Genomic DNA, 18,262 nt, shown 5'->3' on the forward strand with positions numbered 1-18,262 from the left:
TCAGTGTAGATGTCTCCTTTCACACTTGCCGGTTACCATAGGGTGACCAGACATCCTCGGTTTCAGGGGACAGTCCCCGGATTGAGGACACTGTCCCCAGACCAAGTCTGTCCCCAGTTTTGTTACCGGATTGTATTTGAACAGGGGCTGGGGCAATTTCAAAGACAGTCAGTGCAGAATTAAAAAAATAATAATTCTGAATTACACACCCACGCTCTGCCACTCCTATTAGCTTAGGGAGGTGTATTGTTTCCATTATCTGTGCCCCTTTCTGATGATCATGTGCTGGTCGGGGTGGAGGGAATATTTCTTCAGTTTCGGGTGCATGCCCATTCAGCTCCGCTCACATGTTCTTCTGCCTTGGCTCAAGTCCCGGCCTGCTGCCTGCCTGCTTATCTCCTTGCCTTCCCTGGTGGAGTGATCTTCCTCCGCTCCCCATCCAGTAGGCTAGGGCCTGGAGAGTAAAACTTGACAGGCTGTGAGGCAGGCGGTTGCGGCGATGGGCAGAGAGTCGCTGATTGCTGCCATTACTAGTAAAAAAAAAAATATGTCCCCGGATTTCATTTTAAAAATCTGGTCACCTTAAAGGAGTTCTCTAAGCTAAAACTTTTAACCCCCGCTGTGCCCGGGCTGTAAAACTATACAAAATAAACTTTCACTTACCTGCCTACGATCCCCCGTTGTTCCGATATCGCCGTCCCGTTCTCCGGTCCCGGTCTCTTCCACTTCCTGGGGGTCGGTGACTCACAGTGCGCTCAGCCTATCAGCGGCCGCGACGGGACATTGCTGCGGCCGCTGATAGGCTGAGCGCACTGTGAGTCACCGACCCCCAGGAAGTGAAGGAGACCGGGACCGGAGAACGGGACGGCGATATCGGAACAACCAGGGATCGTAGGCAGGTAAGTGAAGGTTTATTTTGTATAGTTTTACAGCCCGGGCACAGCGGGGGTTAAAAGTTTTAGCTCAGAGAACTCCTTTAAGTTACCAGCTCTGCCTCTCCTCACGCTGTGACAGCATGAGGAAAGTAATGCCGATAACCGGCAAGTGTATTTGCATCATGATCAGCTGTGATTGGACACAGCTGATCATGTGGTAAAGGGCCGCTGTGATTGCCACTTTACCCCAATCTGTGATCAGCTGTGTCTGAAAGACACAGCAATAACACAACGCGAGGAGTGGGCGTGCGCTTCTGGGAGGATGTCAATAGACGCCGTCCCTAAACTGGACGACCGCGCTGTAACCGCAATTCGACTATAGCGCGGTAGTGAAGTAGTTAAACAAACTTAACTGAGATGTCACACAGATGTCTCAAAAGGTTGAATTGCCGGTCACATTGGGTGGGGCACAAAATGCCTTTCACTGTGCTGCGCTGATAAAAAGTACTACATGCAGACCTTTTTCTCAGCGCAGCGTATTGAACTGGGCACATAGGAGACGAGGCATTTTGACTTGTCCATGCGGTAGGACTGCGCTGGAATAGCCGCCCAACTCAGTCCCACCTTATCTGGTGTGAATATACCCTTATAAATGTCCTCTAAACGCATGTAAACAATGAGCCAGTGTGAATGAGGCCTAATTCCTCTCAGAGGAGACCTCTCCTGTGTGTAAATAACTTAAACGCAGGTGCGTTCTTGTGAATGTAAACATTCATAAAATGATTTGTTTTTACACAACATTCTCCCCGCCTGGTGTACAGAGCCGACGTCTTCAGCACACAGAATATTTGGCAATGTGCGGCTGAGAGGAGGGCGTAGAGGAGGAGGAGGAGGAGGACAGGAAGGGCTGGGAGGAGATCATCATATTTTACTCCACTGTACTGAAGAGAAGTTCATACAACCTATAAGTGACAGAGACCTGACTGGATCTCCGAGCGACCGTCACCATGCAACAGCCCAGCGTGCCCGTCCAGGTACCACACACCGCCTCATATTTGCCCTTCTGGCAACCAAATAGGCCTTTGCTAATTTTTTTGTAATGTTCACTTGAAAAATGCCTTCTAGAAATGGTTACCGTAAGCATTCCTGAGGCAAAGTTTTGTTTTTATTTTATTAAATGTCAGCATAGCCATTCTAGGTGCAGTAACCCAGGGCAACCAGATTTCATCTTAATCCATTTATAGCTCTGAGCAATGCGAGTTACAGTTGTATGGCTGAACTCGCATTGGATTTGCACAAAAAAAAGTGCAGGGACTCCCCCCCCCCCCCCGCACTAGAATCAGCGTGCATGGATCTTCTGACCTATGTGATCCGATTCCTGTGCGAGTTCACAGTTCGCACTGCGATCTGTGAACTAAACTGGGGGTGTCAATAACTTACATGAGTAAAATGCGCAAAAATCCAAAAACAGCAGAAAATTCTCAGTAGTATATTATACAAAAATAAAAAATATGTCATAAATAAAAATAGTGTACAGGGAAGTGTACAATCAAATGGCATAAAAGAGTCCAAGCTCAGGGGGTATATAAAAGAGAGTCCAAGGACAAATGGAGGAGAGTTGTTGCAGGGGTCACATTTACATTTTTAGGGCTGCCATCATGTGGGGAACAGAAACCATGTTCCAATACGGTGAAAAAAAAAGCAAGGGGAGAGGCGCCTCTAAGGCCACGTACACACGATCGGTCCATCCGATGAGAATGGTCTGATGGACCGTTTTCATCGGTCCAAACCGATCGTGTGTAGGCCCCGTCGGTTAGTTAACCTTCGGTCAAAAAAATAGGAACTTGCTTTAAAATTTAACCGATGGACGCCTAACCGATAGGTCAAAACCGATCGTTAGTACGCACGACCATCGGTTAAAAATCCACGCATGCTCAGAATCAAGTCAACGCATGCTTGGAAGCATTGAACTTTGTTTTTTCAGCACGTCGTTGTGTTTTACGTTACCGCGTTCTGACACGATCGGTTATTTAACCTATGGTGTGTAGGCACATCAGACCATCAGTCAGCTTCATTAGTTAACCGATGAGAACGGTCCTTTGGACCGTTCTCATCGGATAGACTGATCGTGTGTACGAGGCCTAAGTGTAGACGTTTTAAAAACAATTTAATAATCGGGTTAGTACAGGCAACTCACATTTTGCGAGGTAAAAATAGGCATTGTACAGAATCCATGAAGAAAGATCATCAGGTCAGTCTATCTGCTCCTTCTGCTGGGGCGCTGTGCTGCGTGGAAGCATCATTCACCGCTGAGAGATGGTAGCAGCCGGCGGCGGTGGGGGAGCTTCAGAGCGAGGCCTGGAGTGTGGTGGATCAGAGCAGTTGAGGGGCAGTGACGTCACTGGCATGCGACGCGTTTCCGAGCGGGCGTACTGCGTGTGTTGCGGCAGTCGCGCTCCTTTGTCAAGCTGTTTAGCTAAACCTAAAACTAAACAGCTTGACAAAGGAGCGTGACTGCCGCAACACACACGCAGTACTATGCTTTTTACATGACCTGTGAATCTGTGTGTTCCTAAACGCATCAAACCTGCTGTAAATTCGTATCAGTGTGAATCCAGGTTCAGGCGTTTGTCTGGCGTTTTGCTTTAGGTGACAAAACGCTCAGATGTGAACAGGTGCCATTGAAATGGATCGGATTTTTCTTGTTGGGCGTTTTTTTAGGGCATTTTACGAGTGTTTTACGAGCTAAAAACGCTCAGGTGTGAATGCAGCCTGAATAAAATGGTTAGCATACAGTCCTGTTTTTGCGTTGCTTTGCTTCAAAAATTATACCCCATGTCGCTTTAGTGGTGCTTCAGCCTAGGTTCACACTGCTGCGAATTCAAAATGCGCGATTTTACCGCGATTTCGCGGCTGCGATTTTGCCGCGATTTCGGCCGCAATTTAATGTAAGTCGCGCCCCGAAATCGCAAAAAGTAGTACAGGAACTACTTTTTGAAATCGCAGATGCGGCGTCGCACTGATTAGGACAGTGCCATTGCCGACAATTGCCGCCGATTTGAGATGCGATTTGACATGTCAAATCGCATCTCAAATCGTTCCAAATCGTACCCAGTGTGAACCAGGGCTTAAAGCGTCTTCAAAGCCTCCATAGAAGTCTATGGCAAAGCTCGCTTGAAGCTCCAATGAAGCCCCACCGAAGTCTCATTGAAGCCCCACCGAAGTCTCATTGAAGCCCCACCGAAGTCTCATCGAAGTCTCATCGAAGTCCAACCGAAGTCTCATCGAAGCCCCACGGAAGTCTCATCGAAGCCCCACGGAAGTCTCATTGAAGCTCTACTGAAGTCTCATCGAAGCACCAGGCAGAAGCAAGGTGTAAACAGGACTGTAAGCTAACCATTTTATTTAGTGACAAGTGCGTTTGCCTGCACTGGATCGCATGGTACAAAATGGCCATGCGATCCGGGTTGCAGCGCTTTTCTGAAATTGGTGCATGCTTCTGCTGAGATAAAGACTTAGTAATTTATGACGCCACTAGCATCATACCCAAGGAAGTAGCTTTTTCAGATAACGTTTGGCAATGTCTCTTTCATCACACCTCCTCGGGCTGCAGAAAATGATGATATTACGTAAAGCAGAGCAAACAATCCTAGTGATGCACGGCATGCAATGACATTCTCTGCACAGATTGCTTTTTTGATACATGGGGAATAACGGCTTTAAAGAGACCTGATTTTTATTTATTTTTTTCAAAGTCAGCAGCTACAAATACTGCAGCTGCTGACTTTTAAAATAAGGACACTTACCTGTTCGGGGCGCCCGCGATGTCGGCACCCCGAAGCCGATCTGTCCCTCGGCTCTTGGGTGCTACCGCCGCCATCCTCGGTACCTTGCAGCTTCACTTCCTGGTTCCCTACTGCGCTCGCGCAAATCAGGATGGTCCCTGCTGTCTTCTGGGACCTGTATGTCTCCCAAATGACAGCGGGGGGATGGGGACAGAGGAGGCGCCGGACGTGGCGTAGATAGCCGTGGGTAGAGTTGCCACCTCATCCCTTTAAAACTGAACACACTTTAATTATATAGGTTCTGTGGCTGATTAAAGTGGTAATTAAACTCAGTACCTTATCTGCATTAAATTAGCCTTAAAACCTGTGTAATTCATATGTGTTCAGGTTTAAAGGGATGAGGTGGCAACCCCAGCCGCAGGTGGCTCGACTATCTAAGCCCGGAAGTGGGAGCAAATACCTGTATTACACAGGTATCTCTTCCCCCTCCCCTGAAAGGTGCCAATGTGATACCGGAGGGGGGGAGGATTCCAAAAAGCGGAAGTTTCATTTTTGGGTAGAACTCCGCTTTAAGAAATTTTATGCAAATTATTTCCTTGTCTTCCCTTGTGTAGACATTCAAAAAAGCCCTGAAACTTCTGCTAGGTGACACCATCATGGATGTGATGTCAGAAGACTCAGAGCTGTCACTCAAGTGACCCTCTATAGCAGAGGTCTCCAAACTTTTCAGACAAAGGGTCAGTTTACTTTCCTTCAGACTTTAGGGGGGCTGGTTTGTGGCCAGTTGGGGTAGAAAATACACCAGGCCCAGCATCAGTGAGAATAAACATAGCCCCAGTGTTGGTGGTCAGGGGGAGAAGTGCCTCATCAATCGTGCCCCACTGTTGTCAGTTGGAGGAATAGTGCCTCATATCATTGGAAGCAAAAGTGCCCCAGGGGCCGAATGAAGGCTAGCAAAGGGCCGCATCCGGCCCTCGGGCCACCGTTGGGGAACCCCTGCTCTATAGCAGCTGTTCACAAAATCTTAGCCTCTGAGGATCCTTAGAAATTATTGTCAGTAATAATTATAAGCTTAAAACATAAGTAAATAATTATAGCCATTGGAGGTGAGGGGAAAAGATTCTCCCCTCACATTGGTGGCTAATCGAGAAGGGCCCCCTTACATTGGTGGTCATGGTAATGCTCTCTTACATTGGCAGCCAGTAGGATACGGGCCCCCTAATATTGATTGTCGTAGAGAGAAGGACCCTTTAAGGTTGGTGGTCATGATAGTGCTCCCTTACACTGGTAATTGGTATGAGAGGGGCACCCTTGGTGGCCAGCATGAAAAGGACTACTTATCTTTGGTGGTTATGCTCCCTTACATTATTTTACAGTTGGAGACAGGACCCCATACTTTGGTGGCCAGTGAGAGAAGGACCTCTTAACCGCTTCAGCCCTGGACCATTTTGCTGGTCAAAGACCAGGCCACTTTTTGCGATTCGGCACTGCGTCGTTTTAACTGACAATTGTGCAGTCATGCGACGTGGCTCCCAAACAAAATTGACATCCTTTTTTTCCCACAAATAGAGCTTTCTTTTGGTGGTATTTGATTACCGCTGCGATTTTTATTTTTTTTGCGCTATAAACAAAAAAAATGTAAATTTTGAAAAAAAAAATCTATATTTTTAAATTTTTGCTATAATAAATATCCCCCAACAATATATAAAAAAAAATGTTTTTCCAAAGTTTAGGCCGATACGTATTCTTCTACATATTTTTTTGTAAAAAAAAAATGCAATAAGTGTTTATTGATTGGATTGCGCAAAAGTTATAGCGTCTACAAAATTGGGGATAGTTTTATGGCATTTTTATTAATAATTTTTCTTTACTAGTTATGGTGGCGTTCAGCGATTTTTATCGGGACTGCAAAATTATGGCGGACACATCGGACACTTTTGACACCATTGTCATTTTTACAGCGATCAGTGCTATAAAAATGCACTGATTACTGTAAAAATGACACTAACAGGGAAGGGGTTAACCACTAGGTGGCGCTGCAGGGGTTAAGTGTTCCCTAGGAAGTAATTCTTACTGTTAGGGGGCGTGGCTACACGTGACACGTCACTGATGACCGTTCCCGATCACGGGGAACAGTCATCAGTGACAGTTTCACTAGGCAGAATAGGGGAATGCCTTGTTTACAAGCAATTGCTGGGCACAGTGTCGCAATTAATGGGCACACTGGCAGCAATTGATGGGCATACTGGCAGCAATTAATGGGCACACTGGCGGCAATTGATGGGCACACTGGCAGCAATTGATGGGCACAGTAGCAGCAATTGATGGGCACAGTGGCAGCAATTGATGGGCACACTGGCAGCAATTGATGGGCACAGTGGCGGCAATTGATGGGCACACTGGCAGCAATTGATGGGCACAGTGGTGGCAATTAATGGGCACAGTGACAGCAATTGATGGGCACGCTGGCAGCAATTGATGGGCACACTGGCAGCAATTGATGGGCACACTGGAAGCAATTGATGGGTACAATGGCTGCATTTGATGGCACAGTAGCGGCAATTGATGGCACAGTGGCTGCATTTGATGGGCTCAGTGGCTGCGCTTGATGGGCACACTGGCAGCAATTGATGGGCACACTGACAGCAATTGATGGGCACAGTAGCAGCAATTTATGGGCACAGTGTCAGCAATTGATGGGCCCACTGGCAGCAATTGATGGGCACAGTAGTGGCAATTGATGGGCACACTGGCAGCAATTGATGGGCACAGTGGCGGCAATTGATGGGCACACTGGCAGAAATGGATGGGCACAGTGGCAGCAATTGATGGGCACAGTGGCAGCAATTGATGGGCACAGTGGCAGCAATTGATGGGCACACTGGCAGCAATTGATGGGTACAGTGGCTGCATTTGATGGCACAGTGGCGGCAATTGATGGCACAGTGGCTGCATTTGATGGGTACAGTGGCTGTGTTTAATGGGTACAGTGGCTGCGTTTGATGGGTACAGTGGCTGCGCTTGATGGGCACACTGGCAGCAATTGATGGGCACACTGGCAGCAATTGATGGGCACACTGGCTGCGTTTGATGGCACAGTGGCTGCGTTTGATGGGCTTAGTGGCTGTGTTTGATGGGCACAGTGGTTGTGTTTGATGGGCACAGTGGTTGTGTTTGATGGGTACAGTGGCTGCGCTTGATGGGCACAGTGGCTGCAATTGATGCAAGTTTGTTTTCGCCCCCCCAAAAATTTTGAGCACCAGCCGCCACTGCTCTGGAGGAACCCGAGGGCTCCACAGAACCCTGCTTGAGAAAGGCAACTCTATAGCATTGTAAATAACAAACAATATTCAGGGCAGATATACAATATAAAGAAGAATAATAATATAGTATTTGGGAGCTACAACAGGTTATGTGGCGAGCTGAATGGAGAGGCAGGGCAGCTGGGCCAGCACAGACAGTAATTAGATACTCCCAGAAAAGCATAACACTATGACATGGCAGGAGGGAAGGGGCTTTGCTAGGGAATGGACTCTCTCTCGAATTTTCTAACACGTTCAGGAGTCCATTGCCAGTGTATAAAAACTTTTATGGAAATTAAAATCCCTGCAAGTAAGCATTTAAAATATTTGATATTTCTGTGTTTTTTCCGGCAAGTTTTTAAGCTTGTGACAGGGTCTCTTCAAAGTGCGCCTATTGATTTGCTGTTCATTGTTGTAGGTTCACATTCCTCTCATAACTCACACAAGCGGGAACATGTGGTGATACTGTATAGACCTGGATGTGAGTCACAAGTGGTGAAGCTCTGCTGCGCCTGCAGCCTTCCTGTCTAATATCACTGATGGGTTTGATACGGGCGATGCAGACACTTTATCAGCTGTCACTTGGGCTTCGGATGGAGACAGCAAGTGGACATTTCATCACACAGTGACGGCATGGATGGGCCGCTGTTGTCACCATCAGGAAACAGACCTTGAGAAACACCATGCTGTTATCTTTGAAGTACAAGTAGACAGGACATGGCTGCAAAGAAGCTGCAGTAGAGCAGCAGCACTAATATGCAACAAAGGCTGAAAAATAAACCAATCACTGTATATACTCGAGTATAAGCCGACCCGAATATAAGCCGAGGCACCCAATTTTACCACAAAAAAATGCGAAAACGTATTGGTTTGGATTCAGATAGAGATACGACGGCGTATCTCCTGATACGCCGTCGTATCTCTGAGTTCCGTCCGTCGTATCTATGCGGCTGATTCATAGAATCAGGTTCTGCATAGATCTCCCTAAGATCCGACGGGTGTAAGTGACTTTGTCGGATCTTAGGCTGCAATTCCAGGCCGGCCGCTAGGTGGCGTTTCGTTTTTTGGAATATGCAAATGAGCAGTTCCGCCGATTCAGAAATGAACGTCCGCCCGTCGCTTTTTTTTTTACGTCGTTTGCGTTCGGCTTTTTCCGGCGGATAGTTACCCCTACTATATGCGGCGTATCCTATGTTAAGTATGGCCGTCGTTCCCGCGCCGAGTTTTGAATTTTTTACGTCGTTTGCGTAAGTCGTTCGCGAATACGGATGGACGTAATTTACGTACACGTCGAAACCAATGATGTCCTAGCGACGTCATTTGGAACAATGCACGCTGGAAAATTTAGCCGGCGGCGCATGCGCCGTACGATCGGCGCAGGGACGCGCCTGATTTAAATAGTAAACTCCCCCTAGCCGCGGAATTTGAATTCCGCCGGGGGATTTACGATCCGCCGGCGCAACTTTAGAGGCAAGTGCTTTCTGAATACAGCACTTGTTTCCTTGTTTTCCTAAATACAATTTAATGAATAAAAACAAAACAAAAAATACATAATATATACCCCATTTACAATGCAAGTTCTGTGTGCATCTGCAATAGTTATATCATTGTTGGCTGACCAATAGCTGACGAGGAGTGTGGCGGGACCAGTAGGAAACAGAGGAGTAGATGATGGGGGCATTGGACAGAACCACAACTGGAGTCTGTACCTGTAAGCTCTGGAGAATAGCACACCGGAGCCCCCCACCCCCATGACGAAAAAAGTATAACAAATACTGACCCATGAGGGATATCAAATGCATTAGGTTTGTATGTTCTTGCTGACTGAACATGTGTGTTATGGGTTCTGTTTCCTCCAAGGGAATGGACGTACGCTCAAGGTGTTGAGTATCAGGAACAGTTTGGAGGAACAAGCTGCCCATTTGAGCAATGCAAGTTCTGGTCATCTAGGAGATGGTTGCACCACTTCCCATTTTACTTTCTGGCAGTTGGGCAAGTTTCTTGATGAAACAGAGTGCGTGTGAGGCCTCGTACACACGACCGAGAATCTCGTCAGGAAAAACCCGTCGTTTTCCCTGACGAGATTCTTGGCCAGAAACTCTTGCCACCAGAGTGTACTGACTTTCATTTCAAAAGAACCGCGGTTCTCTTGAAAGGACGCGGTTACGTCATCGCGTATGATGAGCATGCGCTTGTCACATTCGATGCCCTCGCCACCATCTTGCTTCACCCTACCTATCCTGTGGAAGCTACCGCGCATGCGCCAAAAGTAATTTCGAGCATGCGCGGGTTTCCACGGCGACAGGTAAGTATACACACTCTCGGGTTTCTCGCCTGGCCGACAAGAATCTTGAAGAGAAAAAATAGAGCAGGATCTCTTCTTTTCTCGTCGAGATTCTGGCCAGATTTCCAGACGAGAAACCTGAATGTCTCGTACACACGAACGGGAATCTCGGCAAGAAGCAGTTTTCTTGCTGTTTTTTGCCGAGAAACCCGGTCGTGTGTACGAGGCCTAATGGTTCTCCATTTTTTCAGCATAAAATCCTCATTTAACCTCACTAGTAATTGTAATCCAGGTCACCAAGGAAAAAAATGACGGCCTGCTTGGAGCAGACATACTCAACCAGGGTTTGGTGGAACCTAATGGCGCGTACACACGATCGGTCAAACCGATGAGAACGGTCTGATGGACCGTCTGATGGACCGTTTTCATCGGACCAAACCGATCGTGTGTGGGCCCCATCGGTTATTTATCCATAGGTTAACCGATGGATACCTACACGTACGACGGCACTATAAAGGGGAAGTTCCATTCGGATGGCGCCACCCTTTGGGCTGCTTTAGCTGATTCCGTGTTAGTAAAAGACGGTTCGCGCTTTTCTGTCTGTTACAGCGTGATGAATGTGCTTACTCCATTACGAACAGTAGTTTTACCAGAACGAGCCCCCCCTGTCTCATAACTTCTGCGCATGCGCGTTTTTTTCACGTCGTTAAAGCCCACACACGACCATTTTTTACAACCTTAGAAATGACAACGTTAAAGACGTTGTGAAAAAATAGAGCATGTTCTAAATTTTCAAAGGCCATTTTTTAGATTGTGAAAAATGCTCTGAAGCCCACACACCATCGTTTTTAATGACATTAAAAAAAAAAACTTTATTTTTTAGAACCCGAAAAACGGTCGTGTGTTCGCGGCATATGTCTAAACAGTCTATTAAAACTGATCATTTGATCTGATCAATTCTTTAATATGCACTCTGATATTTGTTCTTGTTCAATATTTTTATCGACAAATGCAAGTAAAAGAGGGAAAAAGGATTGAAAGAGTAGAACTCTCTCAAAGAATGACAGGACTTTGTGGGCACAAAATGAGGCAAGGATAATTAGCAAAAACATTTTTTTTATTATAAAATGTTAAAATATTACATGTAATATGACAAATGGCAACACCCTCTACTGGACAAGGTCAACAAGTACCCAAAGAACGAGACATGGAGGCATGGATCCTTAAATAATTATTGGAATGTCCATAGATGTTTAATGAAAAACTGTATAGTATCAGATGGTTGGGTCCATGAGCGCCTCCATGCTAGTCTGTCAACACAATTCGCATTAAATTTCTTACTCAGGACAAAGATGGGTAGGGTAGATGAGTAGCACCTACCAATCTTTGTCCTGAGCAAGCAATTTAATGCGAAATGCGTTGACACACTAGCATGGAGGAGCTCATGAACCTATACGGTTTTCATTATACATCTATGGACTTTCCAATAATTATTTAAGGATCCATGCCTCCATATCTCCTTATCTGGGTACTTGTTGACCTTCTCCAGTAGAAGGTGTTGTCGTTTGTCAATTTTTTAACATTTTGTAATAATAATATTTTTTATGCTAATTATCCTTGCCTCATGTTGTGCCCACAAAGTTCTACCATTTTTGAGAGAGTTATACTCAAAAGAAGATGAGATATAAAGAAAAAAACGTATTACGTAAACCCCAGGTACGAACCAATGAGGTGGTAACAAGAAGAGGGAGAGGAGAAAAGATGAAAGTAAAGGAGAGGACACTCTGATATTTGTTCATTCGATCAGAAGTGATCGACAACGTTTTTTTCCTGACGGAATTCCCGGCCGTGTGTACAGGGCTTAAGGGTAGACTAGAACACCCACGTGCGCACACATGCACCATACAAGCAAGCCTTTGGGATTATAAGGACAGATTGGTAATGAGTTGCTTTGGGTTTTGCAACCCTCCTATCCAGGTGCTATGGGTGACTAACTGCGGACACTCAGCAGTGATAAGCTTTGTGTATTTTTCTAGGAGCCCGTGACTACCAGGAGATTTCAGAAGCTGTTCATTAGCCATACAGGTGCCACGGGTGAGCAGCTACTGAACCAGGTTAGGAGCCACTAATATGAAACCACCAAGCATGGGCTTTATATCTGGACACACAAGCCATTTTCTAATCTACTGTGAATACAAAATTACATTTCCATTTCAATCTACAGCTGATTATGATTTTCTATACCTTTCAAATGTCTCAATTCTGTAATCATGGAAGAAATACTCAGAGTTCTCACCCCCCTGCTCCTGTAATGCTGGCCATACACTATACGAAAAATAGGCCGAAATTCAGTCATTTAGACAGTTCGTTCGTTTTTTGGCCAGTTAACCGGTTAAGCCCCGGACCTTTAGGCAGCTAAATGCCCAAGCCAGGTTTTGTGATTCGGCACTGCGTCGCTTTAACAGACAATTGCGCGGTCGTGCGACGTGGCTCCCAAACAAAATTGGCGTCCTTTTTTCCCCACAAATAGAGCTTTCCTTTGGTGGTATTTGATCACCTCTGCGGTTTTTATTTTTTGCGCTATAAACTAAATATAAATAGAGCGTCAATTTTGAAAAAAATGCAATATTTTTTACTTTTTGCTGTAATAAATATCCCCCCAAAAACATATATAACATTTTTTTTCCCTCAGTTTAGGCCGATACATATTTTTGGTAAAAAAAATCGCAATAAGCGTTTATTGATTGGTTTGTGCAAATATTATAGCGTTTACAAAATAGGGGATATTTTTATTGCATTTTTATAAAAAAAAATTTTTTTACTACTAATGGCGGCGATCAGCGATTTTTTTTTGTGATTGCAACATTATGGCGGACACCTCTGACAATTTTGACACATTTTTGGGACCATTGTCATTTTCACAGCAAAAAATGCATTTAAATTGCATTGTTTATTGTGAAAATGACAGTTGCAGTTTGGGAGTTAACCACAGGGGGCGCTGAAGGACTTAGGGTTCACCTAGTGTGTGTTTACAACTGTAGGGGGGTGTGGCTGTAGGTCTGACATCATCGATCGATGCAGCCGCCACAGTGAAGCACGGGGAAGCCGTGTTTACATACGGCTCTCCCCGTTCTTCAGCTCCGGGGAGCGATCGCGAGGGGGCGGCTAAATAATAAAAATAAATAAACGAATAGCCGCGCCCTTGTCCCGGATCGCTCCCCGCGGGTTTCCGACCGCCGCATGTACCGGGCGGGGACGTACATGTATGCCCATATGCCTGTACATGGCATTCTGTGGACGTATATGTACATGCGGCGGTCAGCAACCGGTTAATGGGCACAAAATCGATTATCGTTTGGACGTTTTTTGAGCCGAAAAAATGAAAGACAAGTTTGGAATTTTTCTACCGAACGAACGATAATTTGAAAGATTAATATGTTTCCCGTCCGAACTGTCTGCACTAGGTATATGTAAAAAAACAAACAAAACATGTATTTTTTTATGTCCACTGAACGATTTGGCACCATCGTTTGCGCTCACGACCGTATGTTCGTTTTTTCGAAAATAGATTTGGCCGATTTTTCATATAGCGTAGGGCCAGCATAAAAGGGTCTCACTGCTTTTTCCCAGGAAGTATGCACAAAGATTTGGGTAAAATTGGCACCCCCATTTATTACATTTTTATTGCATTATTGCAAGTATTTCTTTGGTGAAATACTTGTATTTTTTTTTTTTTTCTTTGTAAGTTTGCTTTACAAACCAGAAACTGTTTCTCCCGCTAGTCGCTTGTTCTGAATATGCATTCCTGGTGTGATCAGTTGTGGGTTGGGCTCTTCTTATACTTCCTTTGTCTTGTTTTATGCAGCTATACAAATGTGCTTATATTCCTTTGTAACACAGACTAAGAGCATGACAGGTGAGGCCGGTGCTAATATGGAATAAATAAAAATGTATGTCAAACCTAAAACTTTATTCAAGTATGTTTGCAATTATGTTTCACAGTTTTCTTAACCACTTAAGGACCGGACCAATATGCTGCTAAATGACCTAAGGGGTTTTTACAATTTGGCACTGTGTCGCTTTAACAGACAATTGCGCGGTCGTGCGACGTGGCTCCCAAACAAAATTGGCGTCCTTTTTTCCCCACAAATAGAGCTTTCTTTTGGTGGTATTTGATCACCTCTGCGGTTTTTATTTTTAGCGCTATAAACAAAAATAGAGCAACAATTTTGAAAAAAAATGCAATATTTTTTACTTTTTGCTATAATAAATATCCACCAAAAACATACATATATAAAAAAAAAAAATTTCCTCAGTTTAGGCCGATACGTATTCTTCTACCTATTTTTGGTAAAAAAATCGCAATAAGCGTTTATCGATTGGTTTGCGCAAAATTTATAGCGTTTACAAAATAGGGGATAGTTTTATTTTTTTTTTTTTACTACTAATGGCGGCGATCAGCGATTTTTTTCGTGACTGCGACATTATGGTGGACACTTCGGACAATTTTGACACATTTTTGGGACCATTGTCATTTTCACAGCAAAAAATGCATTTAAATTGCATTGTTTATTGTGAAAATGACAGTTGCAGTTTGGGAGTTAACCACAGGGGGCGCTGAAGGAGTTATGTTTCACCTAGTGTGTGTTTACAACTGTAGGGGGGTGTGGCTGTAGGTGTGACATCATCGATCGTGTCTCCCTATAAAAGGGATCACTCGATCGATGCAGCCGCCACAGTGAAGCACGGGGAAGCCGTGTTTACATACGTCTCTCCCCGTTCTTCAGCTCCGGGAAGCGATTGCGAGGGGGCGGCTAGAAACGAATAGCCGCGCCCTCGTCCCGGATCGCTCCTGAAGCCACGGGAACCGCCGCATGTACGATCCCACGTCTAGGCAGGGACATACAGGTACGCCAATGTGCCTGTCCGTGCCATTCTGCCGACGTAAATGTACATGCGGCGGTCCGGAAGTGGTTAAGAAATACTCTTTGTAAAACTGTGTCAACATTTCTAACCAGGAGATTCCATGTTACATCAAATTGGGCGACCCGTCAGATTTCGTAACGGAAGTGACGTTCTGTCGCCACCATCTTGGTACACCCCACAATCAGCCACATTAAGCCTACAGTCTGAAGTCGCCAAGTGGACATCTTTTTACACCCACCGAAATCTTGCATTTCACACTTATTTTTACTACTAAACTGAGCTTATATCATGAAATACAATATTTAGAAGTCCGTGACACTGTTTTGCTGTTGACTTTAAAAAGCAGCGGCAAGCCTGCTGATCTCACATGTTTGCTAATCTGACAGAAGACCGCCGCTTTTACAATTAAATAACAAAACAGTGTCACAGACTTCTAAATACTGTGGGGCAGATCCACATACATACGCTGCGCCCGGCGCAGATGTAAGATACGCTACACCGCTGTAACTTACTTGACTTTGGTTTGAATCCTCAACGAATTTGCAGCGTAAGTTACGGCGGCGTAGTGTATCTCTCGCGGCATAAGGGCGCGGAATTCAAATTGGGCGGGTAGGGGGAGTGTTTCATTTAAATGAAGCGCGTCCCCGCGCCGAACGAACTGCGCATGCGCCGTCCGTAAAAACTCCCAGGGTGCATTGCTGCAAATGACGTCGCAAGAACGTCATTGTTTTCAACGTGAACGTAAATGGCGTCCAGCCCCATTCACGGACGACTTACGCAAACAAAGTAAAATTTTCAAAATTAGACGCGGGAACGACGGCCATACTTAACATTGAGTACGCCACCATATAGCAGCTTTAACTATACGCCGGAAAAAGCCGAACGGAAACGACGTAAAAAAATGTGACGGCCGGTCGTACGTTCGTGGATCGTCGGAAATAGCTAATTTGCATACTCGACGCGGATTACGACGGGAACGCCACCCAGCGGAAGCCGAAAAATTGCATCTAAGATCCGACGGCGTACGAAGACGTACGCCTGTCGGATCTAACACAGATGCCGTCGTATCTTGTTTTGTGGATACCAAAACAAAGATACGACGTGCAAAATTTGAAATTACGCGGCGTATCAAGAGATACGCCGGCGTAATTTCTTTGAGGATCTGCCCCTGTATTTCTCGATATATACTCAGTTTAGTGTGAAATGCAAGATTTCGGTGGGTGTAAAAAGATGTCCTCTTGGCGACTTTAGACTGTAGGCTTAGAGTGGCTGAGTGCGGGTGTACTAAGATGGCCTTGACTGAATGTCACTTCCGTTACACGATTTTCATGGGTCGCCTAATCTGACGGAACACCTGCCCTTTGCCGGTTGACAACGCTATACCACTGCCTGGTAAATTAGCAGCAGCGTTGTCAGCTTGCTCCATGAGCAGGGGCGGACTGACAACTCATGGGGACTCCAGCAACAGAAGATTATGGGGCCCCTGGGCTTACAGATGGCCACCATGCCAGGAGGCAGTGCAGAGGCGGGTCAGCTAAAATCTCGGGATTTTCACATCAAAAGCGTGTCGGTTTCGTACATATCATACTGTCCCTTGTTTTACTGAGCCTGGCAACCCTGATGGGGCCCCCTAGTGGCATGGGGCCCTCGGGCAGTGCACGAGTGACTCAATGGTCAGTCCGCCCCTGTCCATGAGCTTATTTAGTTAGAGTGCCTATCTGATAGGAGAGTCAGGACGCCCACTAACACACAGCTCCTTTCTCTATCTGCAATGTAGAGAGCGTTCTGACTCTCCTGTAGTCCAAGGGAGGGGGTGAGCACGACACTCCACACCAGGGAGAAAGCCTTGCATTACTGTGTGGAGTTACAGACAGAAGAACAGGAAGTGAGGATTTCTCAGAAGAAATAAGGACATTTAAAAGCAAAATGGAAGGATGAGGTAAGTGAAGGAGGACTGCACTAAGGTAAAGGAAGCTATTTAGGAAAAAAAATTGTACCTTTACAACCCCTTTAAGGAGATTACAATCTAAGGTCCCTAACTCACATTCATACATACACGAACCAGGGCCAATTTAGACAGGAGCCAAAAACCCTCAAAGCATTGGGAGGAATATGGGAGGAAAACGGGGGACCTGGAGGAAACCCACACAGGCACAGGGAGAACATGCAAGGCAGGTAGTAGTACAAAATCTTTGAACATATTTTGCAGCATCTAAATTTGAACTTGAACTAATTGGAGATCTTGAAAAGCTGACCTAATGTCCCTTTTTGTTATCAATTTCTCTGTAGGAAAATACTGTCCTCACCACCGGGGCCGGAGTTCCCATTGGTGACAAACTTAATGTCCTTACGGCCGGCCCTCGGGGGCCACTGTTGATGCAGGATGTGGTGTTCATTGATGAGATGGCGCATTTTGGCCGGGAGAGGATCCCTGAGCGAGTGGTACACGCTAAAGGAGCAGGTGAGATATTGTACCACGGACCCTAAGATCAGCCTCTCTATCCCAGTTGTCTGGATTGGAGAGTGTAACGGTCACCACCGTTTACGACATTCCATTCCACCAACCCACGACAGCTTATCTGACACTCCACAATCTAGCAGACACGATCCATCCCATTCCCCAAATAACCGAGACACAAGCTCTAGTTACTGGTTTCAAAATGTATGAATGACTTTAATGGTTCCTTAGCTTTCTTATATACAGTACAGCATGTTAAAGTTAATCACAGGGACAAAGAACTCTCCACCCACACAGCACACAATGGGGGGGCTTCAATACACCTTCTCTTAGACAATGACATCCAGTTGAGCTAATCATTAGTCATCCCCCAGACGTCCCTTCTCCGCAATTAGAGGAGGTAACTACTACAGCTTGATAAGTCACATTCCACATACAAAACAGTGTCATTAGCATCACACAATGAAAGGTCTTAGGAGCAGACGTACTTAGGGCCAGATTCACGTAGATGAGCGGCGGCGTAACGTATTGTAGATACGTTACACCGCCGCAATTTTTCATCGCAAGTGCCTGATTCACCAAGCACTTGCGATGAAAACCTACGCCGGCGGCCTCCGGCGCAAGGCGGGCCA

The 18,262-nt window shown here is 45.7% G+C and overlaps 1 protein-coding gene across 2 annotated transcripts; it reads left to right on the forward strand.

Annotated features, from left to right (window-relative positions):
- The first annotated feature begins 1,196 nt into the window (after positions 1-1,196).
- LOC120917185 (catalase-like) lies at positions 1,197-17,892 on the forward strand. 2 transcript variants are annotated; one of them, XM_040328286.1, is made up of 3 exons: positions 1,711-1,909; positions 12,283-12,360; positions 17,462-17,892. In XM_040328286.1, exons 1-3 carry the CDS (start codon positions 1,883-1,885, stop codon positions 17,657-17,659), a joined length of 303 nt encoding a protein of 100 aa, XP_040184220.1. In that variant the 5' UTR covers positions 1,711-1,882; the 3' UTR covers positions 17,660-17,892. The 2 variants fall into 2 exon arrangements, 1 of the variants encoding a protein (XP_040184220.1); XR_005744173.1 differs by lacking the exon at positions 12,283-12,360 and having other exon boundaries at positions 1,197-1,909.
- The last annotated feature ends 370 nt before the right edge of the window (positions 17,893-18,262 follow it).

Source organism: Rana temporaria, chromosome 11 (genome assembly GCF_905171775.1).
Source record: "Rana temporaria chromosome 11, aRanTem1.1, whole genome shotgun sequence".
In the NCBI taxonomy this organism is placed as follows: domain Eukaryota; kingdom Metazoa; phylum Chordata; class Amphibia; order Anura; family Ranidae; genus Rana; species Rana temporaria.

What these genes read in the sequence shown, in the direction of transcription:
- LOC120917185 (XM_040328286.1), top strand. Translation starts at nt 1,883, where the DNA reads ATGCAACAGCCCAGCGTGCCCGTCCAG. An exon ending in AGCCCAGCGTGCCCGTCCAG is followed by an intron (nt 1,910 to 12,282) that starts GTACCACACACC and finishes GTATTTTTCTAG; the next exon opens with GAGCCCGTGACTACCAGGAG. An exon ending in GTGAGCAGCTACTGAACCAG is followed by an intron (nt 12,361 to 17,461) that starts GTTAGGAGCCAC and finishes ATTTCTCTGTAG; the next exon opens with GAAAATACTGTCCTCACCAC.